The sequence below is a fragment of the Sceloporus undulatus genome, chromosome 3 (genome assembly GCF_019175285.1).
Source record: "Sceloporus undulatus isolate JIND9_A2432 ecotype Alabama chromosome 3, SceUnd_v1.1, whole genome shotgun sequence".
Taxonomy (NCBI): domain Eukaryota; kingdom Metazoa; phylum Chordata; class Lepidosauria; order Squamata; family Phrynosomatidae; genus Sceloporus; species Sceloporus undulatus.
In genome coordinates, this window is record NC_056524.1 from 155,056,939 (window position 1) to 155,084,484 (window position 27,546).

General features: G+C 40.4%; 1 protein-coding gene across 1 annotated transcript in view; it reads left to right on the top strand.

Moving 5' to 3' along the window:
- ANXA11 (annexin A11) overlaps positions 1 to 27,546 on the top strand; it is a 48,735-nt gene that overhangs the window by 14,751 nt on the left and 6,438 nt on the right. Inside the window, exons 2-12 of the mRNA XM_042456992.1 lie at positions 9,791 to 9,869; positions 11,181 to 11,293; positions 13,792 to 14,142; positions 14,922 to 15,009; positions 15,226 to 15,320; positions 16,175 to 16,288; positions 19,198 to 19,288; positions 21,103 to 21,182; positions 23,339 to 23,395; positions 24,582 to 24,675; positions 26,588 to 26,683. Of these exons, the coding sequence (XP_042312926.1) occupies positions 9,800 to 9,869; positions 11,181 to 11,293; positions 13,792 to 14,142; positions 14,922 to 15,009; positions 15,226 to 15,320; positions 16,175 to 16,288; positions 19,198 to 19,288; positions 21,103 to 21,182; positions 23,339 to 23,395; positions 24,582 to 24,675; positions 26,588 to 26,683 (1,249 nt within the window). The 5' untranslated portion in view covers positions 9,791 to 9,799. The remainder of the gene's footprint in view (positions 1 to 9,790; positions 9,870 to 11,180; positions 11,294 to 13,791; positions 14,143 to 14,921; positions 15,010 to 15,225; positions 15,321 to 16,174; positions 16,289 to 19,197; positions 19,289 to 21,102; positions 21,183 to 23,338; positions 23,396 to 24,581; positions 24,676 to 26,587; positions 26,684 to 27,546) is intronic.

A 27,546-nucleotide genomic window follows, 5' to 3' on the forward strand; every position in this document is an offset into this window, starting at 1 on the left:
TGCCTTGACAAGTATGGAGCAGGGCAATCTGTGGATGCTGAGTCTGCGGATGACTAGCCCTCTGATATGGCAGGCCCACTGTAAGTGGGACAATCTCTTGTGAGGTGAAGCCTGCCTTGATGCACATATATGCATCTATCTAAAAACAAAGTACTGTGTGCATTTTTCTTCAAAAGTATTGTTTTACTCATTTTAATATTTAATTGTTGATCAGTTAAAATTTCTTTACATGCTGAGAAGTTTTATACAGTACTCTGTTCTGTTAAAATGAAAACATTTCCCTCCAATACAATTTGCAAATAAATATCAGAAGCCCTTATAATGTTGATTGTGTGTATTACATGCAAGTAATATATGAAGAGGGCTTTAGTTTATGAGTTTTGCAGAAACAATTTCTTAGATCATATTGGTACATGAGAAACTGAAAACTGGACACAGGACCAAATGAACTCTCACCGAAGGAATAATAGCTGTTCCCATTTGCCAAGTGAAGTGCAAGGAGTGTGGAAAAAGAATGTGTGGCTTAGTGTTGGCTGCTTAGGAGAGTGAGAGGTTGGTTTGCCATCCGCAGTTTTTTCTTCAAGTTGGTTTTTCTTTTAAGGCTGGACCTAATCGGGGCAGATATATAAATCTGTTCACTGGGATTGCAAAATGCCACAAGAGTCCCATTCGATTTGGACTATGAATTTCCAGAGTTGGCTTCAGGGCCCTCTTTGAAAAGCCTCAGTTTAAGATATCTTGATAGTTTATTACCAGCTAATCAAGATTAGTGAAAATAGTTTATTACTGGCCAATCAAGATTAGTGAGAATGAACTCAGTGGCTTGTGAGTATTTCTGTTGCTTACTTCCTTGCCCATGTTAGTGTGATGTAACATTTCCATAGCATTCAGGATTTCAGGTTGAGCTTGCTGATAGAAAACTGTGGGATTTTTCATGAACTCTTTCTCATTATTGCAGCAGTAGATTGCCTGGATTGATAGCAAGCAGCTGGATGCTCAGTTCTCTCATCTACTACCTACCATATTGCTTTTAGACCGTTGAAAGGCAGGTTTCAGCAGATGTTGTGTGTTGACTTGATGGTGATGAAGTGATGTCTCCTGCTTCAGCCAGTTTTTTTTTAAAAGAACATTTCTGCTTTTGAAAACACCTTGCAGAAGTGTAGATGCAACTGAGGCAGATAGAAGGGTGCTGATGGTGGTACCATCTTTCATGTTGGATGGTGGTTGGTGGTACCATCTTTCATGTTGGATGGTGACACATTCCCTAGTTTCAACATGAAACAATGAATTAAAGAGAGAACTGAGGGTCAGTACAAATGGCACTAAAGGGGCAGCTTGATCATCGGATTGGGGCTGCAGCAACCTCCCGATCCAGCATTTTTCTCCTTTTGGGGGGCTGAAAAAAGCCACCCTTTCCACTGCGGTGGTGCCTTTACGGTACTCCTGCAGTGTGCTGCAATGCTGCCCGCCATCAGTCAGGTGGTGTGATGCCGGCTTGGGGGTGTCATCGAGACATGTGTCATCTAAAAGCCATGCCTCACGCCGCCCCAAAGCCAGCGTATTATTCCAGTCTGTTTTGCTCCTAATTAAACCAATTTATTAAACAGAAAGAAGGTGGACTCTGTTGAATAGATGTTACTTCTTAGTAAACATAGATTGGAATCTTGCCTATAGGTAAGAGTACACGAATGCGCCGGGTTACGAATTTTTCGGGATACGAAAAAATCCCATAGGGATTTATTGCTTCGGCTTACGAAGGTTTCTTCGGGTTACGAAAAAACCGCGGCGCTATTTTCCGCCACCGGAGGGCAGCAGCGAGCTATTTTTCCATTAGCGCCTATGGGAATTCGGCTTACGAAGGTATTTCGGGTTACGAAATTAACCGCGGAACGAATTAATTTCGTAACCCGGGGTACCACTTGTACAGTGGGGATGTTGTAAGGACTAGAGCAGTCTAAAAAACATTGTGTGGAACCCGAATTTTAAAATAATGTTGTTAGGTTTTAAGAAGGTACAAGAGGGTCCCCTCTCCGCACCTTCTGTAACATACTAAGATGATGACCCCTCTGGATTTTCTCCCAAAAGCTGAAGACATCTTTAGGAAGGCACTAAGTAACCCAGAAGTGGAAGTACTGACCAATTTCTGTTTCAGTATTGGAAATTTCGCCGTGTTAATAACAGGCCTGAGAGCCAACGTGGTATAATGGTTTGAGCATTGGACTATAACTCTGGAGATTAGGGTTCAGTTCCCCGCTTGGCCATAGAAACCCACTGGGTGACCTTGAGCAAAGTCACACATTCTCAGCTCCAGAAAACCCTGTGATATGTTTGCCTTAGGGTCAACGTATGTCATAAATGACTTGAAGACACACAACAACAGATGATAGGCCTAGTGGTTTATCAAATCATGTGCAGCTCACCATCATGCTGACTGTGTTTGTGTGTGTGTTCCTCTTGAAAGGAATAGTGGCCTTTTCACTGCCCTGGTGGACTAACATCCATGGTTAGCGATCTGCATTCATCTTAGTGAGCCACAAGTTGTACTGATCCGCTCTCATAATGTGTTACCTGCATTCTGAGTTCAAATTTTACTCTTCAGGCTCCTGCTCCACCTGTCTTCATTTAATTGTCAAATAACAGTTTTTCCTCCTCTCTATTCCTGGAAAATTGGCAAGGGAGTAGGAAATCTAAACCGTTCTGTCCACTTTCCTTCTGTTTCCTTGGCCTTTCCTGGAAATTGCCCTTCTTTTGGTCTGGAAACTACGTGAGGCTTAAAATTCCACTATGGCATCCTGTTGATGAGTACCAATGGAGCTTTTTCCCTTGTTCTACAGCTCCTTATCAACTGGTGGCAGGTTGTAAACTGTAGTGATGCTTAGCATGTGTTAATCAGTCAGTATCATTTGTGACTCACCAAACCAAGTGGAGCCCACTAGCTCTGAATGATAGCCCAGGAAGGGCTTTTTTGGTTTTGCTGAAGGGAAACAGTTCTGGCCTACAGAGAGATCCAGGTCTCCCCAACCTCTCCTGAGAATGGAGAGAAGAAGGGCCCCTTCTTCTCTCCAGTCTTTTATTGTAGACAGTATGGACTTCTTAGAGCTTGGAATAAATGAATTAATTCATGGTTTGTTTTCATAATTAATTAATTTTCCATCCAGCTAGGGCTGTGTCATAGAACTTAATATAGACCAAAAAATTGCAGGCATGCTCACCACTTTAATAGATTATTGGAAATAGTATAATTTTGCCATGTTTACTCTGGGGTGCTGGAAGGAGGGAAGAAGAAGGAAGCACTAAATTGGATTTATGGCTCTCTGCTGCTGGGTGACTCCCTTGTAGTTCAGAGTAGCCCTAGACCTCGGAGCGGTTTAAAGAGTGGAGATAAGAAGAAGTTAGTTGTGGAGCAAGGCCTGGCCTGGGGAAAATGGGGTGACAAATGGGATGGAGCAGAATGGTATTTCACCTCTCCAGGGCCCTTTAGCCAAGTGTTATTTAAGAACACATCAGGGCAGGTTAACAATGGTCCCATACAGACAGGCCAAAATAAAGCTGCTTTGGGTCACTTTGGAGGTATGCTGTTTAAATGATGCATCTGTCCTAAGAGTATGGAAGCCATGCGAAAGCCACGATCCAGTCATAAGGACTAGAGCTCAGCTTTGGTGCAGCTTCTGGACTCTTAGGACGCATGCATCACTGAAAAAGCATACCTCCAAAGTGACGTGAAGCAGCTTTATTTTGGCCTGTCTGTATGGGGCCTAAGAGAGAATCAAGATGGTATTAGGGGAGGGCTGCATTTCAATTCCAGCCCCTTTGTTCCCTCAATCCCAGTACTTTCAGTTACATATTTTGAGGGCTTTCTATCAACTGGGCCTTTTCAGAGGTCCATTTTACTTAAGGCTAGTACCTGTTTTCTTGGAGTAGCAATTGCTGTTTTCCAAGAAGATATACATGAATTGCATTTATAATTCCTTATGCTTGATATAGCAAAACCTACGCAAAAATAGGTACAGTTTTGTCAAACAAAGTGCTTTCTTCAGAATAATTCAAGTTCTGAAGTTTTTCCAAAATTAATTAGGCAATAATTATTAATTATTAACTACTTCCATATAGGGGACAAATATGAAAATGTTGAGGCTGGGCTGCTTCTCTTTCTTGTCACTTTGCCTGTTTCCTTACCACCAGTCCATAGCAGATAAAACAATCCAGGCCCATTTTCAACCATGCCTACTTTGCCCAAGTTTGGGGGAAGGTGGTTTTTTTTACAGACATCTTTAACAAATTCTTCTTTCAAGGCAAAGTTCACATTGCATAGTAAATAGAAGCCTCCAGTATAGTTCATTCATGCAGACGAGCCAAGTGGGGATGCTTTTCCAGGGTTATCTTTATGCTGGTGCTGTGGAGAGTGGCACATTGTTTTCACTCCCCATCTTCACTGCATGTAGAAATTGAGCAGAGCAGAGAGCACAGTGTGTGTGTGCCTTCAAGTCGCCTGTTGTCTTATGATGACCCCATCAATTTCATAAGGTTTTCATAGGCAAGAAACAGAGGTGTTTTTGCCAGTTCCTTTCTATACCACTTGGTATTCATTGGTGGTCTCCTATCCAAGTACTAACCAGAGCAGACAGGATCTGGTATCTTTAGGGCAGTGATGTCCAAACGCTGGCAGGGACGTAGCCAGGATTTTGGGAAAGGGGGGGCAGACTAAGTGCCACCATTATAATGGGGCTTGAGTGCAGTGGCGCGGCACGCACCATTTATTTTATCTAATGGAAGGGGCGGTCTGGACCCCAAGACCCCCCCCCCCCCCCGGCTACGTCCCTGACACTGGCCCTCCAGGTGTTTTGGACTTCAGCTCCCAACATCCCAGACCATTGGCCAAGATAGCTGAGGTTTCTGGGAAAATCCAAAACATGGAGAGCCAGAGTTTGGACAGTGCTGCTTTAGGGTATTTGGACTCACCTCAAATTTCTCCTCTGGGCAAGGATTCACAGATCCATTTCAGGATATTATTGTTCTCTAACTGGAATAAAAACATGAGACTAAATGGAATTACAAGTTCCAGATGGATTAGACCTACAGAAACAATGAGATATTAGTGTTGTTTTACCAAATCCCATTCATTTAACTGGATCTACTCTAGTTGGTACAGCATTTCAATTTTAATTCTTTATTAAAACTCTTTAATTCAGACAAACCATTCATGGTGGTTTGATAGTGAGAGAATGTAATACATGTTGAAAAGAATTGTGGTGTGCAGTGCAGGAGAAGAGAGGTGCTAATTGTTGACAAAGCATAATTGGCAGCATTATTAAATACCATGCTTTAGGGCAGCATTCCACAGCATGATAGGTAACAGTTGTGTTGAAATAAAAATCTCATCATATCATGCCAGCAATTGAATTATGGGGCTTCCAGGCCAAATTATCTAGAAAATGCAAGGTTGAGGAAGACAACATAATGTACAAACAAAAACAACAAATTTAAAGGTGTAAGTAAGCATGACAGTATTCTACTCAGGGCAACAGTATCAGCCATAGTAACACATGCCATCTTTTTCTAGAATTTCTTTCCAAACTATTAACTTACCATTTAACTCAGTTGGACTAGGACTCTGGAGGCCAGGGTTCGATTCCCAGCTCAGCCATGAAACCACTGTCACATGCTCTCAGCCTCAGGCAAAAGCAATGGCAAACAACCTCTGAACAAATCTTGCCAAGACTATCCCATGGTAGGTTTGCTTTAGGGTTGCCATAAGTCAGAACGGACTTTGAAAGGCACACAGCAACCACAACAATTAACTTACTGCATTAAAAATCTCCTCCATAATGATAATGTAAACTGAACTGGGTCTTCTAACTACAATCTTAATGGATTAGGTTTTATTATGGTAGTATTCCAATCTCTATATTTCCTTTCTTGCTCTCAGCCAGTGCTTTTGGGAGCCGGTTCAGTTGGAAGTCAGCTTCTGTAAGTGCTCACTGAAAGTGTTTTGTTCCTCCTCCTCCTCCTCCTTTCACTTTTCAGTGCAAGAAATAGGCAGAGTTCACGTTTGTGCATGCCAGAGGCTCACAGCTAGCATGTACAAATGTGAACTGCCCCTGCATTACCACACCTCCTTCCATGTGTGGGTTCTTGCTTGATATAACTGAAAACCCGGTTTATTCTGGAGGTGGAAAGAGAGGTGGCATGTTCACTCTCACCACCTTGATTACTTGGGCCTCTGCCACATGTCAGCTATAATCACTGATTGGATTGGGCTAGTGCCACATATTGCAGAGGTAACAGTGCAGTAAAGAAAACCATAGCAAGAGGAGGGCAAAACTCACATAATATCAGGGAAGGCAAAGGGGGAGATTTTGCGTTTTTTCTCATTTTATTATATTGTTTCTCTTTATTACAATGGCAAAATAGCAATTTTTATGGTGGGCAGTGGGCAATTTAAAAAGGATTTATTCAGGGAATAAATTCAGAAGATCTTTGCCACTCTTCTGAAATGCCTCAGGCCAGTGGGAATCGATAAAAGCTAGTAAAAGGTTAGAAGCCACAAACGAGAGACACTAAAAAAGCATTTGCCAAATGAAACTAACTTGTGAGTAGACATCATCTAACCCTTTGTTATAGGGAACAGTATAGTATAGCTGGATAATATAGCAGTATTGTAAGTGCTATTCAGGACCCTCAATTTCTTTTTTTGGTAACTGCAGAAAAGCAGTGCTCAATAACACAGAAAGGCTATAGTGTGGCAGGTCCTCTGACTGGGCTCAGAGCAGTTATGTGATTGTCAGTGTACTTTTTTAATGGATTGTGTGTCACTGTGATGGCAAAGATGAGAAAGCAAAGCAAAACAACTGTTGTGCATAATAGTAGTAGCAAGGAAGTACATGGTTGTGATGTGATACTATCAAGCACTTGGACAGTGCAGCAGTGAGAACATTTGGGGCATATTTTGGGGGAAATCAACGCCTATGTGCCACCTTCACTGCTTTCAGGGTTTCCTTGCAGGTAATTTGGTGCTGAAATATTCAGGGTAGGCCCTGCTCAGAAGCCTCTCATCACTGGCTCACCTCTGGTGACAGTAGGAATCACACAGTGGCTTTCACCCATGTGGTTCCCAGTTACTGCCACCCTGTGAGTCTTCCCCTATAGAGATGGGTGTCATCAGATGACAGGTGGGTCATTTGGTGCTTGGATCCATGCCCTACGTATGCTACATCATCGCTCAAACAGCTGTAACCAACATTGTTATGGCTATCGGAGCTCTATTGGTCTGTGCTTGTTAGTGAATGTTCTTTTGTCTATCTCTAGCCCAGCAAAATGGGAACAGCTTAACCATCCTGCTGGTTCATTCTCCCTTAACAACAACAACAATTTTTATTTCTTACCTGCCTCTAACCATGGAATGAGGTGGGGGACAACAACAATTAACAAACAAACAATATCAGTTAAAACATGTCAATTAAACATACACATCAGTTTAAAAGGACAAATAAGATGTACACATATTAAACCAATCTGCATCTATAATTCAACATTTAAAATTCATGATTTAAAAATCATGTGGATAAACCTGCCAGAAGAGACTGATATTTAATGCTCTTTTAAATGTAGACAGCATATCCAGCTATCAAATCTATTCTGGCTAGTCAATCCACAGTCTAGAGGTGGCTGAAGAAAAAGTCCTCTGTCTGACAGTTGTCAATCTAGTCCTGGCTAACTGGAGCATATGGGGCAGATTATATAGTATGAGGTGATCCCATAGGTAACCTGGACCCAAACCATGTAGCACTTTAATGGTAATAACCAACACTTTGTACCATGCCTGGAAACTAATTGGCAGCCAGCAGAGTGATTTTAATATTAGTGTAATGTGATTATTCCTGGATGTCCCAGTAATCAATCTGCCTGCAGTGTTTTGAACTACCTGAGGCTTTCAAACTTAATACAGAGGTATCCCAGTGTACAGCACATTACAAAAGTCCAGCCTTGAGGTTACCAGAGCATGAATTACGATCTTTAGGTCCTCCAGCTCTATCTAGGTAGAGGCACAGCTGGCAGAACAGCAAAAGCCGATAGTATGCTCTCCTGGCTGTCACATCTATCTGAGCTGTCATTTGGAGCAGCTTAACTTTGGAGCCTTCAACATTGTTCATATGTGACTTCTGATCAGCACTCTCTTGAGTAACTGGCACATGTACCCCACAGTATTAGTATAATCCCTAGAGCCAGGGTAGGTTTGGAAAATTGACATAGCAAACTGATTTGGTATTAGACTGCTAGCAAAACAAATTCCAAGCTCAGGTAGGTAGCTAAATCAACAAATGTTTCTGCCCACTGGGTCCTAGCACAGTTCTCTTCTTGTGCTGCTCATTACCTCTTCCCTTACTGGCATTCAGTGGCTGGTAGGAATGAATAAGTGCATTGTGGTAGATGCGTTATAGCCTTAAAGGCGTTACAGTTTTAGTGGGACCTAAGTATAGCATGAAAAACTTGCTTTCTTGGATTTGTTCATGTTATTAATAGAACAGATGTGGTAAGCGTGCCACATCTGAGTGAGGCTCCCTCTTTTTAAGGGTGGGCTGATTCGTAGGTTGTATTTCTAGGAGGCTGAGCCTACTCTCCAACCCAAAGTGTAATGTATGTGACTTCTTGTGTCTTGCCTTTTGAAGCCCTTCTTTTGAAATGCAGAAGTCATAAAACTAACCAAAAGCAGAAATGACTTACTTTTTCTGGGGAAAGGGAAGAAATTAAATAGAAAAGAAAATAGAAGTACTAATTCTGGGAGAAGCTGAAGGAACAACTCAAAGCTAGAGTGGCATCACATATTTACTTTTTGACATGCACAATGAAAGCTATTTTATATTTGCAAGTTAAAATATAACAACTGCATGCAACAAGCACATATATCTCATCCTGTATGCATTGTTCCAAACTCAAAAGTGGGTGTAGTTCTCTACTGTATAAAAAGGAGGATCAGTATGCATTCAGAGCTGTATAATGTTTAAATCAACTTTGATAAATATCTGCAGTATTCAGAGTTAGAGAAGTTACCTTTTTAGACTATGGCTCTCAGAATTCCCTAGCCCATATGACCAGTAGTGATGCTTGCTTGGGGATTCTGGGAGATGTAGTTCAGAAATGTAATATTACTACAATCTGGGTATGTTCCTAAGTAAAGCAGACTGCACTGGAATTGCAGCAGGTTTGTACCTCAGTCTGAACACTGTTGCTTCGCATTAAGGATGATGTATAGTACGTATTGCTTTTGAAAGATGTAAATTGCACACAGAAAATATTTTTTCCGTGACTGTAAAATACAGTCAGCCCTTCTTATACACGGATTTTTTTATACACGGATTCAAGCATACACGGTTTGAAAATGTTCCAAAAAAGTATAAATTTACCTTGATGTTCCATTTGTTATAAGGGACACCATTTTGCTATGTCATTATATTTAATGGGACTTGAGCATACACGGATTTTGTTATACACAGGGGATCTTGGAACCAAACCCCAGCGTATAACAAGGGTCCACTATATGTTGAAAAGGAAGTATGTACACCAATTTTACAGTCTGAAGAATAAAAGACACATTTAAACTGTCTTTTCTTCTTCAGACTGTAAAATTGGTGTACATACTTCCTTTTCAACATATTTTACACTGACAAAATATTTTCTGTGTGCAATTTACATCTTTCAAAGGCAATACGTACTATACATCATCCTTAATGTGCTAGTTTGGTGTGTGTTTTAACAAGCTGCAGTGTATTAATATATTTTATCTTTGTTCCAGGTTTACAGAATGAGCTATCCAGGATATCCCCCCACAGGTGGATATCCACCTGCTAGTGGGTATCCCCCGGCTGCTCCTGGTGAGTTTATTGTTTCTCATTTAGGTTGGTGGATCAGACTAAATAGAGTGGGGCGGGGGACAGGATTACTAGAAGGGCCTAAATCAAATGAATATGAGTGCAGAAGACCACAGTTTTATTTCCCCACATTGACAGTTTAAAGGATCTTGTGTAGCCACATTGGGGGGTAGAGGACGCCCTTGAGGAACAGCAGTCATTCAGAGCACTCAAATGGTGTTAGAGAGACCAGTGACATGACATAACTTTGTAAACAGTTCTATGCAGAAAACAACAACAGATGGACCTCAACATCAAATACATTCAATCATCTTCTTTGTTTTGATCCTAGGTTTGCAACTTTGCTAAGATAGGTAATGTTTCTAGCATTTTTTAAAATCTAAAAAATGACAGGACTTGGGACCTAGAACTGTGTGACACCTTCAAAAGTGTGCAGATTTGTAGCTTTCTAAATATTTAGAATATCTCGTTGTGCAGTCAGTTATCACAGTTGGGATTTCTGGTTCAAATCCAACCACCTGAGCAAGTAACTTGTCCCATTTGACACGGCCAGGTCCTACAAGAGTGATTTTGTTGTGGTTCTCATGACAGTTTTAAGATCTGAAATGCAGTCACATGCCTTTCAAAATAAGGGATCTCTGTATCCAAATGTGGCCCCTCCTTGCCTAAAACTATATCCGGATGTAGCTGAGTTAATCTTTGGAACTGTGATCTCTGTTATGATTTCCTGCCTTAGGAACTGTACTAAAATATAGCCTGCAAATATTACAATAAATGAAATGGGTGTGGTAGCCAGGGAACCCCAGGGACTCTGTTTTGTTTTTCCTGCTGTTATCATCTGCTGTCTTCCATGGGTAAAACAAAGAGAGAGAAAAGACTTTTCCTTTTCTCATATGCTTTATGCCCATATGGTTTTCATACAGCACGGCCAGATGGCATGCTGTTTTATGGCTGTTCATTGACCTTTGAAATATTGTGGTGATTTTAGAATAGTTGTCAATGACTGTTCTACTTATATTGGATTGCCTTTTGCTCCAGGAGGGTCTTTGTTGGGGTGTCTGTGCTGGGGATTGAAACGAAGCTATTGGGAATGGAGAACCAAACAGTACTACAGACCCAAAGTTGTCAGAATAACTACTTTTGCTTGTAAAAATAATTTTAGTTTTTAATATTAAAAACAGAGCTTGGAGTAGATAATTTCTTTTCTCTTAGCCATTGGTCATTAAACTTCTGCGGCAGAAAGCCATGCACATAAAAAAGAAGCATCTAGTAATTTGGTCTATGAATACTGTTTTGTTTTTATTTTAATACCAGGCAACAATCCCTGGGGTCCTCCCAGCTATCCTCCTGCAAACCCTCCTCCAATTGGACTAGAAAATGTTGGAAACTATGCCGGTCAGTTCGATCCTAACTATATGGCGCGCATGGTAAGTAATTACTGTACTGTTTAAATTGGATGGCACTCACTCTTTCCACTGACGTTAGTTACAGAATTCTGCTGCCTGTGCATTCTCCTTGTTATAATTAAGCATGTTAACAATATATTCAGATCAGGGTGGGGAGAAGCACAAATTATGGGCTACAAGTGCCCCCCCAATTTTTTAAACTTCCTAAGATACCCTATTTGTTGGATACCTTCCGTTTGTTTTTGACTCATGGCGACCCTAAGGCAACCCTATCATGGTGTTTTCCTGGTAAGATTTGTCCAAATGAAGTCTGCGGTGTCTTCCCCTGAGGCTGAGAGCATGTGACTTGCCCAAGGTCACCCAGTGGTTTTCATGTCTGAGCAAGGAATCAAACCATTGTCTCCAGAGTCATAGTCCAGCACTCACGCCACTACACCACATTGGCTCTCAGATATAGATATCCTATAGCCTGCCCCAATTTGGGGGCAAACTGGCTATAATGGCCAGCAGTACCTGAATCTGGGCCTGTAAGAGGACAAAGAGTTGCAAAAGGATCCCAAATGGAACAAAATATAGGCCCCATACAGACAGGCCAAAATACAGCTGCTTTGGGTCACTTTGGAGACATGCTGTTTAAATGATGCACACGTCCTAAGAGGCCGGAAGCCACGCCAGAGCCACGTTCCAGTCCTAAGGAGTGTAGTATGGCTTTGGCGTTGCTTCCGGACACTTGGGACGCATGCATAATTTAAATAGCATACTTCCAAAGTGACCCGAAGCAGCTTTATTTTGGCCTGTCTGTATGGGCCCATAGTCATCCAGGACCTTTTGGAGACAGGAATCATCTCCTATCCGCTAGTACTTTCCCACCCCTGCTTTAGATCCTGGTGTTTAGGAGATGGACTCAAAGAGCCTTATACCAAAAATAATTTAAAATTATTATTATTTTTTAAAAAAATACTTTCCCCATTCCTCCCTTTTTAATCACATTTTGTCTACTTTACCCACCCATCTTCTTCTGTGCTCTTCCTTTTTTTCCATAGTTTTTTCCTGCCTTCCCTATTGGTTTGTAAAGTAAGAAATATAGAAACATACACACATAGGTTTTTTCAGAAGTAGGTTGCCTTTACACAACATTCTCTGTGCAGTGTAAAACAAAGCTGAGAAACTCATAGGATTCTAAGCACCTACATTTACATACATCTTGATGATTGCAAATTATGGGGTTTATCACACCACTACTTCACAAGAGCCTTCTGTTGGGATTACCAGGTTGCCACAATGAGTGCTGATCATATCAGCAACAAAACCAAAAGGGACATGAAGAATAACAGCACAGTTTCACTGAACACCTTCAGCAAGAATACTGAGATTCTTTGATTACAAAAAGTAATTAGAACTGTTATTCATAGCAACCAAACCCAGATCATCAGGAGATGACAGAATTTTGATAATGTTTGCCAACTGCTATAACTATAAATAGAAAACTCATTGCCATTAATTGTTCAAGAAGGGCTTGATAATGTAAAACAGAAGTTGTTGTGTGTTGTATCTCTCTACATTATAGCATGCTGTGTTTCTGAAGAGTTGGATATTCATCTGAAATGCAGTATGTGATGAGGTATCCCCAATTTTGTTTAACATGATAAGTGGGGTATTTCTTTATACACATACCTCAGGCAGGCAAATGTTTTAGAACATAAGATTCAGTTTTATGCCATTGAAGCCCTCATATGGTTAAAAATTCTTCTATTTTGCATGTGCAAAGTATTTCCAGCTATTTGCATGTCCATTCAGATAGGCAAATGATATACAGAATATAAAATGCTATACAGTATAGTGTGCCATCATGTGTGGGGGAAACTCTGATACTTCTGTGTCTAAAGTTCTTTGCAAGCATTCAAAAACGGAGATAGATTGTAAACCAGAAAGATCATGGTAAGTTGCAACAATTACTCTTAAAGATGTCACAAGATTCTTTTTGTAATGCTGGAAGAGAGTAATACTATTGCCCTTTTGAAAATTAATCAGTAAATACTGTATGTGTGAGAAGCAGGAGCAGTGACAAGCTCCCTTTCATATATTGTATCCATTAAGTCTGTAGCAGAGGATCTTTTGTATCTGTGGAAGCTTTCTGTGTGACATCAGGTCTGGATTTTCCAGGTTTCTACATCATGCAGGGAGCCTCCATGGCATAAGGCTGCCCACTTATTGATGTGGTCATCCTTGCTCTTCTTCTTCACATGTAGAGTCTGCATGACTTAAGAATGTGTGCACAAGGCTTAAAACAGTATACTTTGTAATGGAACCTTTTAACACATCAGGATATGCAGGACTTATAAATATATATTTATATTTTTAAACTTTAGATCACATTAGTAAAGAATTCAGGCTATAGTTTCTTAACTACAACTTCCACTTCACAGCATCAAATAATACCTGCTTATGAAGATTACTGAGACTTACCTGTTTGCTAATTATCTACTTTTGATTGATTCGCTCGCTCTTTGTTGTTGCAGGCTTCGAACATGTCAGGGACATTTGGTGGTGCCAATATGCCACAGCAGGGTTTATACCCTCAAGCTCCTGGGGGCTATCCCCCTGTCCCTCAAGGAGGATTTGGACAACCACCACAAGGACAGCAATCTTCTTACGGAATTTACCCACCAACTCCAGGAGGAAATCCACCATCAGGAATGCCGTCTTATCCATCATACCCAGGCAGCCCCATGCCACCAGCAGGACAGCAGCCCCAAGCAGTGCCATATCCTGGGCAGCAGCCCATGCCAAATTATCCTTCTGGACCAGCTGCTAGTCCTTCTATGCCATCGTATCCAGGACCTACAATGCCCACAGTTACTCCTGGAGTTGTAAGGAATTGCTTACTTATGTTCCTTCCCGCTTTCAATTTAAGGGAAAACTTAAGGCAGAATTTAGATGTAGAGAAAAGGCTCTGTCTGCAAAGGACATGCAGTGGGTATGGTAGGGTGTGTAGCGTTTGCCAGGCAATTAGCCTGGCAATACTGTACTCCCCAAGCCAAAACCACCCCTTATCCTTCAGACAAGAATCCCCAGTACATATTTGCCAGGTTGAATGATAAGGAAGGGATGAATGTAGACTCCAGAGGAATTGCAAGGATTATTATTATTATTATTATTATTATTATTATTATTATTATTTGTATTTTTACCCCGCTTTTTAGAAAAGCTCTAAGAGCAGCTTACAAATTGAACAGTGGATAGGCCAAAGGTTTAAAGAGAATTTCCCTCTTCTTTGCTACTTGTTACCGGCCTTCTGCTGTTTTGCAGTTTTCTGCTGGTGCCTGAGAGGTTGTCATCTCCTTCTACTCCTGACAGTTTGTTCTGCCCCTAGTTGTGAGATACTCCTTAGCTTCAATTGTAAACACAGCAAAACTTAAAGGAGAAGTATTAAACTATTCTGTCTCAACAATCAAATTCTTCTCATGATTAATTTGTCAGACTTCTAAATGAGCAAATAATATTATTTACAAGAACAAATTGCTTCAAGTTTGTAAATGAAGACTCTATTTGATTCCTTTTTGTCTTCCTACATGTTGTAAAGTTGATTGTGAAATATAGCTTTTGTTATATCAGAGTTGATATCTCTCTTTTACTTGTGGTGACATAGTCTGGAAATCGAGGCACAATCCATGATGCTTCATCATTTGACCCCCTGAGGGATGCCGAAGTATTGAGGAAGGCCATGAAAGGATTTGGTGAGTGGTTCTTGAATTCAGGCTTTTAATAAGGTGTCAGCTTGCTTATGTCACACCCACCCTTTCTTTTTGAAAAAATTGCTTTATAGGAACTTTATTAAATATTACAGGTTGTTTTTGTGTCTCAATGTGCACAATGTGTTTTGATAGTACAAAAAAACATCCATCTGGAAGCACTTTTCATTATTTGCTTAATGTCCCTCTCTGTGTTTGCAGGAACTGATGAGCAGGCTATCATAGAGTGTCTTGGAAGTCGTTCAAATAAGCAGCGACAGCAAATAATGCTCTCATTTAAAACAGCTTATGGAAAGGCAAGTCACTTCCCCTGCACTGATAAAATATGAAGTAATGAAGTAGATTAGTGCGTGATGAAATAATGTACAGCTTCATCACATAGGTGCCACCGCATAGGAATGTAGACAGCTAATTCCAAGAAAGGGAGAATAGACAGAGATATGTCAAAATTATTGTCTACACCCACAAGGGTGCTGGAAAGCATTTTAATATGTGTTTTTTAAGAGAAGGGGTTGTTGGGCCCCTGTCATTTCCCCATCCCTCATATATGCATGTTATTCTGTCATTTATGCTGTTGCTCTGAATGCCCAATGGATAGAAGAAAGAGGTATCCATTCTCAAAATGATAGGTTTTGTTACTGTAGTTCGTTGTAGTATTTTATCGTCTGAAAAAATTAAAAATTTTAAATTTATATAACTGCAAATATTTGTTCTGTTACATTTGCTTTACTTTCTGTCCCCCCCCCCTTGTTTTTCCCTTCTCCCTTGTCTCTAGAAGGGCATTACACTCCAAACTGTTGAGCACTGATCTTGGTTCTTATCCTTGATTTATTCTCAAAAGCCCTCTGGATGCTGGTGGCACTGTATATAAATAGGAATGACACTACATAATGAATTATGTGATGTTGCCAGCTAAGAATGCAGAAAAGTGGACTGTACTTTTGTCACTTGGAAAAAAAGTATAATTAAATTCAGCCAGATTTACCTCCAGGTAAATCTGTATAGGATTGCATCCTCAGGCCAATCATAACTCTTTAACAGAAAAATCTATCTTACAGCCCTATGAATTTTGAACTCCTTTTTCAGAACACCACCACTGTTAAAATTCATTTTACAACCACAATATATATCTTATTTTATCTAAAAACAGGATTTGATCAAGGACCTGAAGTCTGAGCTATCAGGCAACTTTGAGAAGACAATCTTGGCAATGATGAAGACACCTATCCAGTTTGACATTTATGAAATAAAAGAAGCCATCAAGGTTTGTATGATTTCAAATTAGAGCGGTGACTATGACAGAGTTTTACATCCCTGAATTATTGCTCCTTCACGTATTCTCCCTTCAGACCTGCCCTCTAAATTCACTTTTTGCAGGAGTCCTTTGGCTTTAATACCTGAGCTTCATCCTCTAAAGAACATGTTTGGATTGTGTTTGCTCACTTTTCATACCTTGTGATCTTCTCTAACATGATGCTCTCCAGATGTGTTGGGCTACAATTCCCCTTCATGTCTGGGCCGTATGGTCATTGAAGTAGCGTCTGGGCCTTGTGGGAGTTATAGTTCAGCACATCTGGAGAGCAGACATTAGGAGAAACTGATCTAGTTACTTTTTAGTCTCTGCTTCCCCCTGCAGCAGTGTGTTTGTGTGTATGAGATACAATGCATGTGTAATGGCTGGGTCTCCAGTCATTGGAAGACTTCTGCCTGGTAATAAGAGTAGGTTGGAAGGGAGACACATGCAAATGAGTAATGACATCACAGCTGACGGAAGGCTCACTTGACCAATCAGTGAGAAGGAGTGAGAGTTTCTTCCGGAAGTTTGTAAGAGAAAAAGCCTCTGAGACCAAGTGACAGTTGGTCTCTGACAGTTAGAGAGAGAGGCAGAGAGAGAGTCTTCAGCAGTTAGTGGTTTCCAAAGTAAGAATTCGAGGTGGGAATCTCTCCCTCTAATTAGTCTTACAAGTTAGGAAAACTGTAGTGTTGTAATTATATGTTGTGTAAATTTACAGTGCTTTATAAATAAAGGATAATAATAATAATAATAATAATAATAATAATAATAATAATAATAATATGCTTTATTTATGTAGCTCTGTAGCTTTAGAAAGAAGGCATAATTCAGGCTGATAGTCTATGCTAAGCTAAGGCCTGTAACTATATTTCAAATCTATCAAGGCCAGCATATTACATCAATATATCAGTTAGGTGAGAATGTGTCCGATTAGAACGTTTAGACATATTTATTATTTTTCTGGTTGTTTGCATGAAATGAATACTTTTAGAATTACATATATTGTACCTGCAAGGCCCTTTGGATCTTGCATGATTTCTATCTTTTTGTTCTGTTTTGTTTAATTATAATAAATACTTCCTTAAAAGTATCTGCTACTTCGACTCTCCTTTACACGTATCCCAGCTCAGTTGATGCTTGAGAAGATTAGCAAGAAGTAGAACTAGTAGTCCTTAACAATTCCCAGTGTATGTTAAGCAAAATTCAGTACGAATTCACTGGGTTGTGGCAGTGTGATTCAAGGATCTCCAAGGGTCAACTTCAACTCCACAAGGAGTAGGAACATAGACCAGGCGACTCAGGGAGAAGCTAAGGATCTGCTGGGACTAAGAGTCAAGGCAGGCCTGCTGTTTGGCTGCTTAGACCACAGGGGGATCATCACAACATTTAAAAGCAATGTTCCTGTGTTTTTAAATCATGCAGATTGTTATAACTCAGGGACAGACAGTTTCTAGGAATAGGGGAGCTGCATCCATATCTGCAGGATTTCAGAGAGCTTTATCTCCCCCCCCCTCCATTTTCAGGCCTATCCTTTAAAATTTTTGTTCACAGCTGGAGGGGATTAAAAATGCAGTAGCATTCACCCAGACCTTTTGGGGAGGCACAATTGGCCATTTGGGACCATTTCCCCCAGTAAACCTGTTTTAGGACATGGCCTTTTCCTGTTTTGCCAGATATGTGTGAGATCTGTAGGAGTCTAAAACTAAATGACCAGAAATAACAAATTGACCTGTGAGGTATTCAGGAGTTCTTAAGACCATTTTAATGTTAATTTTTTCCCAGAAATATTTTTTTTTAGAAGTAAGAAGCAAGGAGGCTGAAAAAGTCAACCTCATGTATAAGTCAAGGGCAGGTTTGGGGGCCAAAATTATGGGCTTTGATATGACCCATGGATAAGTTGAGGATAAAATCTAAGGGCATGTAACAAAGGATCTAAAGCAAAGGGAAATGGTGCCAAAATCTTACAAATTTTCAGCAGTAATAGCTGTTTGTGTTCACCCTAAAGAATGGATGGATGAAGAGGGAATGATGGTAAATGGTATCAGTGTCATATTTGAGGGGAGGTGACCTGACACAGACAGAGCTAAGAAAATGCACTCATGTCAAAAAGGATATAAAGGCAAAGCAAAGCAAATGGTGACTACATTAGCAGTGATCATAGCCTGTAACTTTAATGCGATAACTTTGCTTGATTTTAAACCAGAAAAGCTGACAAACATACACAAGTGTCTTATTCATATCCTTCAGAGCCCAATTTCTCTCGGTGCTCCTTTGTGGGGAAGCTCCAAAGAGTTGCCACCACTGTAGTTTTCCTGTCTAGGCACTCAAGAAGATTAGAAGTAGCAGTGCGGTGGCGGCGGTGGTGGTGGGGTTGTCAGTGCTTCTTTAAGATTCTCTTGGGATGGACTAAGCTCTGGCCTTTCGCTGCAGAGAATGTGATGGTTCCTTTTCTGATAAGAGTTAAAGTACAGTGCATACCTTGACCTGTAGAGAAGTGGACCCAGGTTTTTTGGTCAATTTTTGGCTAAAATTTCTACTGCATGAATATATATGAGAATATACAGTATTCTCAAAATAGATTTAGTCTCTTGGATACCTGTTTAAAGTTTAGTGTAAATCAAAGGGTAAGTGAACCACCCCAGAGCAGGGGAACCACCAGCCAATTGTAGGGGCTGGTCCTGCACTCAGCAGTCACAGAGCTCTTCAAATGGCAGTCAAGTCAGTTAGTTCAAGTGCTCTCTTAGCGTTGAAACAGACAACTTTAAAACGCCCCTTCCAAAGAATTGCAGCTTTTTATGTCACTGTTCCAGCCCTTAGTCTTATAAAAAGGTCAAAGACTTCTATACAATAGTGAGATGAGTTTCTTTTCTCTTCCTTAGGGTGCTGGCACAGATGAAGCTTGCCTGATAGAAATCCTGGCATCTCGCAGCAATGAACACATTCGAGAAATCAGTAAGGCATACAAAACAGGTTAGTTTGCTACAGTCTATACTTCTAATTCTTAACGGACCGACCATAGTTTGGAAATGGAGCCATATTAAGTAGACACATTTGAATTAGGGATTGATTTTTGGTTATTGGTGTTGTACATCTGCTGAATGGATCAGCTATTTTGCTTCAGACTAGAGCTTGGTAGTGTATTGGGTGGATATGTTGGACTTTTCCTGCAGTTTTGGGTGATAGCCAGAGGCAGAGTTTATGTAACTTTGCATTTTGCAAGTAGTTATTTGATGAAGGAGACTGTGGAGAAGAAAAAGCTTTTGGCGATATGATATTGTTAAATTATTTCTGTATTATATTGCCCAAAGTTTAATTTAGCTCAACAGTTCTAGCCTATTAAGTCTCTCTCCCTATCTCTTGGTGTTTTAAAAAACATTTTCTCCTCCTACCTTGTCTCTCTGTTTATGCTTGCAGTGATTACAAAAGTACTTTAAATAAATAAATAAAATAAAAGTTTTATTTATATACTGTACCACCCTTCCATAGATCAGGGCGGTTTACAACATAAAAATACAATACAATAATTACAAAATCCAATAAAAACAACACAGCAGGAATATAAAACAATATAAACCCCTGTTAGCCCATCCTCTTTGCCACAGGAGAGGAAGGGAGGCCCACTGAACTCTATTCGGGGAATGCAAGGTGGAAAAGAAAGGTTTTTAGGTCCTTTCTAAATTGGGCCAGGGAGGTAATCGAGCGGAGCTCTATGGGCAGCGTGTTCCAAAGGGCCGGAGCGGCGATGGAGAATGTTCTCCTCGTAGTGGAGGACAGCCTAGCCCCCTTTGGCCACCCTAAAAGTTGCTGCCCAGATGTTTCTGAGTGTTGGGGGCGGAAGACTATGTACAGGGGCGAGGCGGTTCCTTCAAGGTATCCTGGGCCCAAGCCATTTAGGGCTTTATAGGTCATTACCAACACCTTATATTGTGCCCGGAAGCGAATAGGCAGCCAATGCAGATCTTTAAGCACAGGTGTAATATGGCTGGCCCTGGGAGTGCCAGTGACCAGCCTGGCTGCCATATTCTGTACCATTTGTAGCTTCCGGGTTTGGTATAAGGGTTGCCCCATGTAGAGTGCGTTGCAGAAATCCAATCTCGAGGTTACCAGAGCATGTACAACACTTTGGCTTAATTTTTTTCATCTAGGCCATATCCTTATATGCACTGTCGTAAGAGGAAGCCCCACTGAACTCAGTGATACTTCTGAATTTGCACTGTAAGACTGGGTGCATCCTGAGCATTGTAATGCTACTATGGTAACTTTTCCAGTCTTGAATTTTTTGTTGATCTTTTCCTTTTCAAAATAAATAAATAAATAAATAAATAAATAAATGCCTTTTTTTTGTTGTTAGCTTTTGTATAGAGTCGGCCCTCCATATCTGTGGATTCTGCATCCACAGATTCAGCCATCCACAGCTTGACAATATATGTTTTTTAAAAAAATCCAAAATCCAAAATTTACTTTTGGCATTGTCTATGAGACACCATTTTACTATGGCATTATATATAAAGGGATGTCAGCATCCACAGATTTTGGAATTTACAAGGGTCCTGGAACCAAACCCCAGCAGATGCCAACAGCCCACTGTACTAACTATTCTGTGTAATCACTTATCTTTGAAGAGCAGAAGGTGAATCACATAAATACATACAAATATGAACAGTGCACACATAAAAGCAGGCATGCTTGTGTTTGTTTTGCATAATGCAAATAAGTATGTGCTGTCTTCATTTGCTCATGGTTAATCATTTACAAAGTGAGTCTCTTCTGTCTGTCTGTCTCAGAATTCAAGAAAACTCTGGAAGAAGCCATTAGAAGTGACACATCTGGGCATTTCCAAAGGCTTTTAATTTCACTTGCTCAGGTATCTACAGGATTGATAAAAACTGGTTGTTATTTTTCTGTTTTTATTATTGTTAGCATAAACAGATTTATCATACTATCTCAAAGAGAATCACATACAAACAAATCTTTTTTTATTTAAATACAAGGTTTAAATTCATAATGTGAAATAAAATCCACAGTATTTTAACACTAAAACTTGCCACAGCTAAAGTAGTCAGGAAATGCAGATTTATCCCTTTTGAAAATTAGTATAAGGAGACTAAGGCACTAAATTTTCTCTATTTTTGATTAGGGGTTTTGTTAATATAGTAATCAGTGCAAAAAGCACACATCATCGGTATACTTTCCTGAAGCAATTATTCCCCGTATTCAGTTTCTAGCATAGCATATCCTGGCAATAATAACCATGCAGGATACCGATTATAATGTAAATGTTTCAATAGATCTATGTATTATTTTCTTCCCAGTTTATCTGTTACCAGTGGCCATTCCACCACATATGACAAGTCTTCATCTTGTTTTCTGATTGTATAAAATGATAGTTCTTATTTTCATAGTTGAGCTTAATTAACATCTAGATAATTGAAATAAACTGTCTCTGTCTTTGGTGTCATGAGAGAAAGCCTCATAGCAATCATTTCTAGCATAAGCAAAGTGTTTGCATTCTTTTAGAACAGTGGTTCCCAACCTTCCTAATGCCGCGACCCTTTAATACAGTTCCTCATGTTGTGGTGACCCAAACCCCTGAAATTATTTTTGTTGCTACTTCATAACTGTAATTAAATAGGTGTTTTCCAATGATCTTAGGCGACCCCCATGAAAGGGTCATTCGACCCCCAAAGGGGTCCGGACCCACAGGTTGGGAACCACTGTTTTAGAAGATCTGAATTCAGAAGATATAGGGGCTTTCTAGACGGCCCTTTGGGACGTCCGGAGGACGTCCCATTTTAAAAAAGGGGCGTCTCTTTTAGACGCCCCTGGGCCTCGTACGGACTCCGTCCGTACAAGATGGCGCCGGCCTTTCTACATGGCCGGCGCCATCTTTACGTATCGGACGCACAGCGTCCAGATGCGTCGCGCCGCTGCTGACGTAGCGAGCGCGCCCCTGGCGCCTCGCTACGTCGCAAACGCGACGCAGAAAGAAGCTCCATTTTGGAGCTTCTTTTTTCGGTCCGCGCGGGAGTCGGGCCGTTTGAAGGCTCCGGCTCCCCCGCGGACCTTCTGGCGGCGGCGCCAGACCGCTGCAAAGCGGCGGTCTGTACCCCGCCACAGTGATCACCAAAATTATTTTTCTGATACCTGTCAAAATCTGTAACCCTCATCATCCAAGTTTTTATTTTTTTTAAACATAGCACAGCCAATGGTCTCACATATTGCATAATAAGAGTCAATCAGGATGTTGATGCTTCTCTTGGAGAGGGAGGACAAGAGAGAGAAAAGGTCCCACTTGTGCCTGATGCTGATGTTTCCATTTTCAGCATACATATCTTGTTACTTTATAGTTTGCATTTTCTTTCCTGGTTTTGAAAATAGGTGTGGATATTAAGAGAGAATTCAGAACTGAAATATAAAATAGCATGTTCATTTACATAAAATAATTCATTCCACTGTCTCAGTATTCCGAGATGGTTTTGAAAAACTTACATACATAACAAATAGGATGACACACAGAAAGCCTTAATTTAATAGCCTCTTTTTCCTTGAACAGCCACCTCAGCATACCATTGTCTTTCTACTTGCTGTTGGCATTTTTTGTGATTGCTAAGTTCCTACATCAAAGGTAACAATACATAACATTTATGATGATGGTGGTATGGCCCTGCCATGATATGCAACCAGTGAATTGCGATAATACGCAATGGGCACAGTGCAAGATGTCCCATTGTGCAACAGGGGCTTCCATTGTACATGGAGACACATTGTGTTTCAGAACATGTTGTGCATCAGGACCCATTGTGCAATGGCCATGTTGCTTGCTGCGCTAATGTGATCGTTCCAAAGGCATAGTTATGTCTCTTCTCCTCTTCTGAGAATGCCAGTGTTATGCAGTGGTGCAGTTCAGCTTCACACAATCATTAGTCAGTTTATGATGTAACTTCCCAACAGGATACCAGCCAATGTTTTAACAGTTGCAGTTTGTGTGTTGATGTAACTCCTGTTGTATTTTTCCCCCAGGGAAACAGAGATGAAAGTACCAGTGTGAACATGTCACTTGTCCAAAGTGATGCTCAGGTTAGTGTAAGAATTCCTATCTTATGATGTCTGTTTCTCACTAATTTTTTTTAAAAGTTTGCTTAGTTAAAATTTTTCATACTCCACTGAACAAAATCTTCAGTGTAAAAAACAAAACACCAAACTTCTATAAAAGGTGTTCTTCCTTCAAATATTTCCTACTTTGATGAAATCAAAAACTAGTATTCATTTTGACAGTTCTGCTATTCTGCAATTTATCTTCTTTCTAATCTATATAGATTAGAAGCATGATTTGATTTAACTCAAACTGTGTGATTTTAATATATCTCCTCATCTACCCAGGGGAAGAATAGGAGATTGGTGTGGATTTCTCAATTTCAGATTATGACTACACAGTGGATAACACAAACTAGACAGTGTTCACAGTGGTCCTTGTTTTTTTCAAATTGACCAGTAAATTATCTAGAGACAGGAACAGTTATTATGATAAGATTGGGTTAAGGTTTATTTAAAATAAAACATTGTAAAATTCATCTGAATCATATTCTAAGTTGTCTGTATAATAAATTATTGCCACATTAAAAGTGCTTTGAAATATGCATTAGTCTGAAATATGCATGAAAAGAGGAAGCATAAATCCACATTTCTTTTCTTGATGTCCTCATGGGGAGAGAATTGAAGAAATTTGGGGAATCTTTCAGTCATCTCCCCGAAAGCTGTACTTCACATTGAAAATATTTGCTTTGGACCTCACTTTGTCCCAGCTTTAGTTGTGAGATGCACAGGAATGTCCTTTTCAGTGACATTTCCTGTCATGGTGTAATTATAATAAAGATTTTTTCACCAGTATCAGCCCATGATAAGAAAAATATATTGCTTGATAACAGGCACAATAACAGAATTCACAGGTGTACTATATACTGCATTTGTGGAAGGGGGTGATCTTGCATGCAACTGCTGGTTTCATTAGGCCTTTTACTATATTTAGAAGACAGAGAGGTTGAAGCTGTCAGATTACCAAAGCAGGCCAGCAAACCACCTTCAGTCCCAGTTTTGAGAAAAAGGTGGATTGTAAATAAAGTTAACAAGTCTCAAGTGAAAAGAAAATCAGGACTGCTGAAAAATAAACACTGAAAGAAGAAATGTTTAGAAAGAGGTAATTTTGATAGCAGTTGGGCAAGAAAAATTGAAGAAGAAATACTTATGGTGTTTGTTTTGTTTTTAGGCCCTGTATGCAGCAGGAGAGAATCGACTTGGTACTGATGAATCCAGGTTCAATGCAATTCTTTGCTCCAGAAGTAAAGCTCACCTAAGAGCAGGTATTTCTATCTATAACTATGTGTAGTGTGGCAAGTAATAAAAAGCAAATTGTTTTCTGTTCAGAGCTGTAATGGAAATTTGCAGTCCACTTTGACTCTGAGCCAGCCTGGTATAGTGGTTTGATTGTTGGACTGTGATTCTGGTGACTAGGGTTCAACTCTTGGCTTGGTCATGGGAAAGTCACACACTCTCAGCTTCAGAGGATGGAAATGGCAAACTCCCTCTGAAGAAACATTGCCAAGAAAACCCTATTATAGCCTTAGGGTCGCCATAAGTCAGAAACAACTTGAAGGCACATAAGAACTACAACTGACTAAATAGAAAGGATGGCTGTATACTTCTACCCTTTGCAGTAAACTTGTAGAAAATTTGGGAAAAACTGTACCACTTAAAGCTCCTTCTTGTATACAACTACTAAATGTAGAATGCAAGAGGATTCTCTTTTGCACCTTGTCACCCCATGGCTACCTTTCTGCTCCTTGGTTCTTATGGCTCTTTTAGGGCTCAGGGTCTTCCAAATACCAGTACAGTGGTACCTCGGGATACGAAATACCCAGGTTACGAAATTTTCGGGATACGAAAAAATCCCATTGGAAATCATTGTTCCGGGTTACGAATGTTTTTTCGGGTTACGAAGAAAATTTTTGATGCTTTTCGGCGCTTTTTCGCACGAAACGCGGCTTTTCCCCATTAGCGCCTATGGCAATTCGGCTTACGAAGGCTTTTCGGGTTATGAAAGCGGCCGCGGAACGAATTACTTTCGTAACCCGAGGCACCACTGTATAAGTCATTGGTTGGTGACAGAGTTAAGACCCAGCTAGCCAAGATGTTTGAAAGCCTCTAAATTCATCCATATTATCGCTTAACCTTTTAATGTATACTGAAGACAATACATTTATCTCTCCTGTTTGCCTGTATTACATTTCCCAATTAATTTGCCTCCCAAAGCTGCAATTAGCAAACTTGCGATAGGTTAGAAAAACAGTAAGAAAGGAGTTGAATGAAAGTGTGAGGGTGCTTAAAGGCAGCTGCTGTTTTAAAATACATTTTGTATGCCTCAAAAGTATCCATGAAAAATTGTATTCCACAAACTGACAAGTAGTGTGTTCTGAAATACTCCTGTGATTTCATTTTGAAATTTATTCTTATAATGAAGTCACAAGAAGGGGTTGAAACAGATGCCTGCTTAAGGTGATACTTGAAGAATATCTGAAGTTCCTTAATGTAGTTGGTGGTTTTAGGTAATACCTCACCTACAAGATTTTTAAAATTGCTAATCTGGAGAGGATTTCTGTGAGAGAGCCTTTTTCAGAAGAAAGTAGGGTATTATGGGACCAAATCACCACTATATAGAATGTCTTGCTAGCAATTCCACTTGCTAGCAAGCGTGGCTAATCTGGAGAGGATTTCTGTGTGAGAGCCTCTTTTAGGGGATTATGGGACCAAATCACCACTATGCAGAATGTCTTGCTAGCAGTTCCACTTGCCATAGATGCAGGTTCCTCTTCTTGATTAGCAACTCAGAACTCCTGGCAGCATACCTATTTATTATTTTCAATTTTATTATTGAAATTTTTTGATGGGGAGGAACCCTAGAGAGCACAAGAATATGAGACAGGATATAGCTGAGAGTCCACGAGTTGCTGACCACTATTTTAATAGTCCAGAGGAAAACTTTGGAAGGTGCAGCTTTTATAAAAAAAAATATTGCTGTGACTGGAAAAACAGCAGTTGTATAATACAAAGGCCAACCTATCAAGATAAAGTAGCATTTTGCACAGATAGTGGTTATTAAACTTTACATGTAATGTACATGACTGCAGCAGAACAAAAACTTTGGTCTGTAGCTTAAGTGTCTTAACTGAATTAGTGATTAGTAATTAGTGACTACGTCTCTTTTTCTCTATACAGTTTTCAATGAATACCAGCGCATGTGTAACCGTGACATTGAGAAGAGCATAAGCAGAGAGATGTCTGGAGACCTTGAATCCGGGATGTTGGCAGTAGGTGGGTAGCTCTTTTAAGGGTAAAGATAGATGTCAGATTTTAATTATGATTTGGTCCTTTCTTGCCTGATCTGGAGTGCCCTGCTTTAAAATATAAGGTTCTTAAAATATAGGTTAAACTTCATGCTCTAAAGCACAAGGAAGGGGGCAAACTAAGACCTAATAGAGCAGCGGAATCACATAGATACATGTACAAGGTGTAGGGCAGAGGGAGGGAGCTGGGGACTGGATTCCCAATGCACAGCATACCTTGTATTGGATGATATCTGGGACAGGGCCATGCTTCCTGATGCCCTTGGATTTTCCGGCCAAAGCATTGACTAGAACTTTTCTGCCCAGCACTGGGAATTTCCTTTGGGAACATGGAAGGCTGCCTTATACCAAGTCAGACCTTGGTCCATCTAGCCCACTATGTCAGTTCTGATCAGAGATAGTAGCTTTCCAAGGTCTAATACTTTCCGATCTGCTATTTGGAGATCTCTGATATCCCCCAATGGTCTTGCTTCCAAGCACCAAACAGGCTCCACTTCACTTCACTCCTGAAGTCATACAAGATCAGGTGTGTTCTGGGTGGTATGCTAGTTCTCTGGACTTTGTTCTTTCCCACTTAGGAAGAGTGCACTTGGCAAGCCCAGATGAGAATGCTTGACTCTTCTGCACTGTCCCCCATCTGGGTTTGCAAATTCTGTGGCTGAGTCTCCGTTGAGAATTCCTAGCAGACTACCTTCCTTCCTCCTTGCTTGCCTCCCAGTGGGAAGGATAAGCAGGACAGAGAAGTATCCTTATGTTCCCTGTAGCCAATAGTTGGAGGTAACAGGAAAATGCCTCTTCCTGCTCACCTTCCCAATGAGAAGAGTGCAAAAG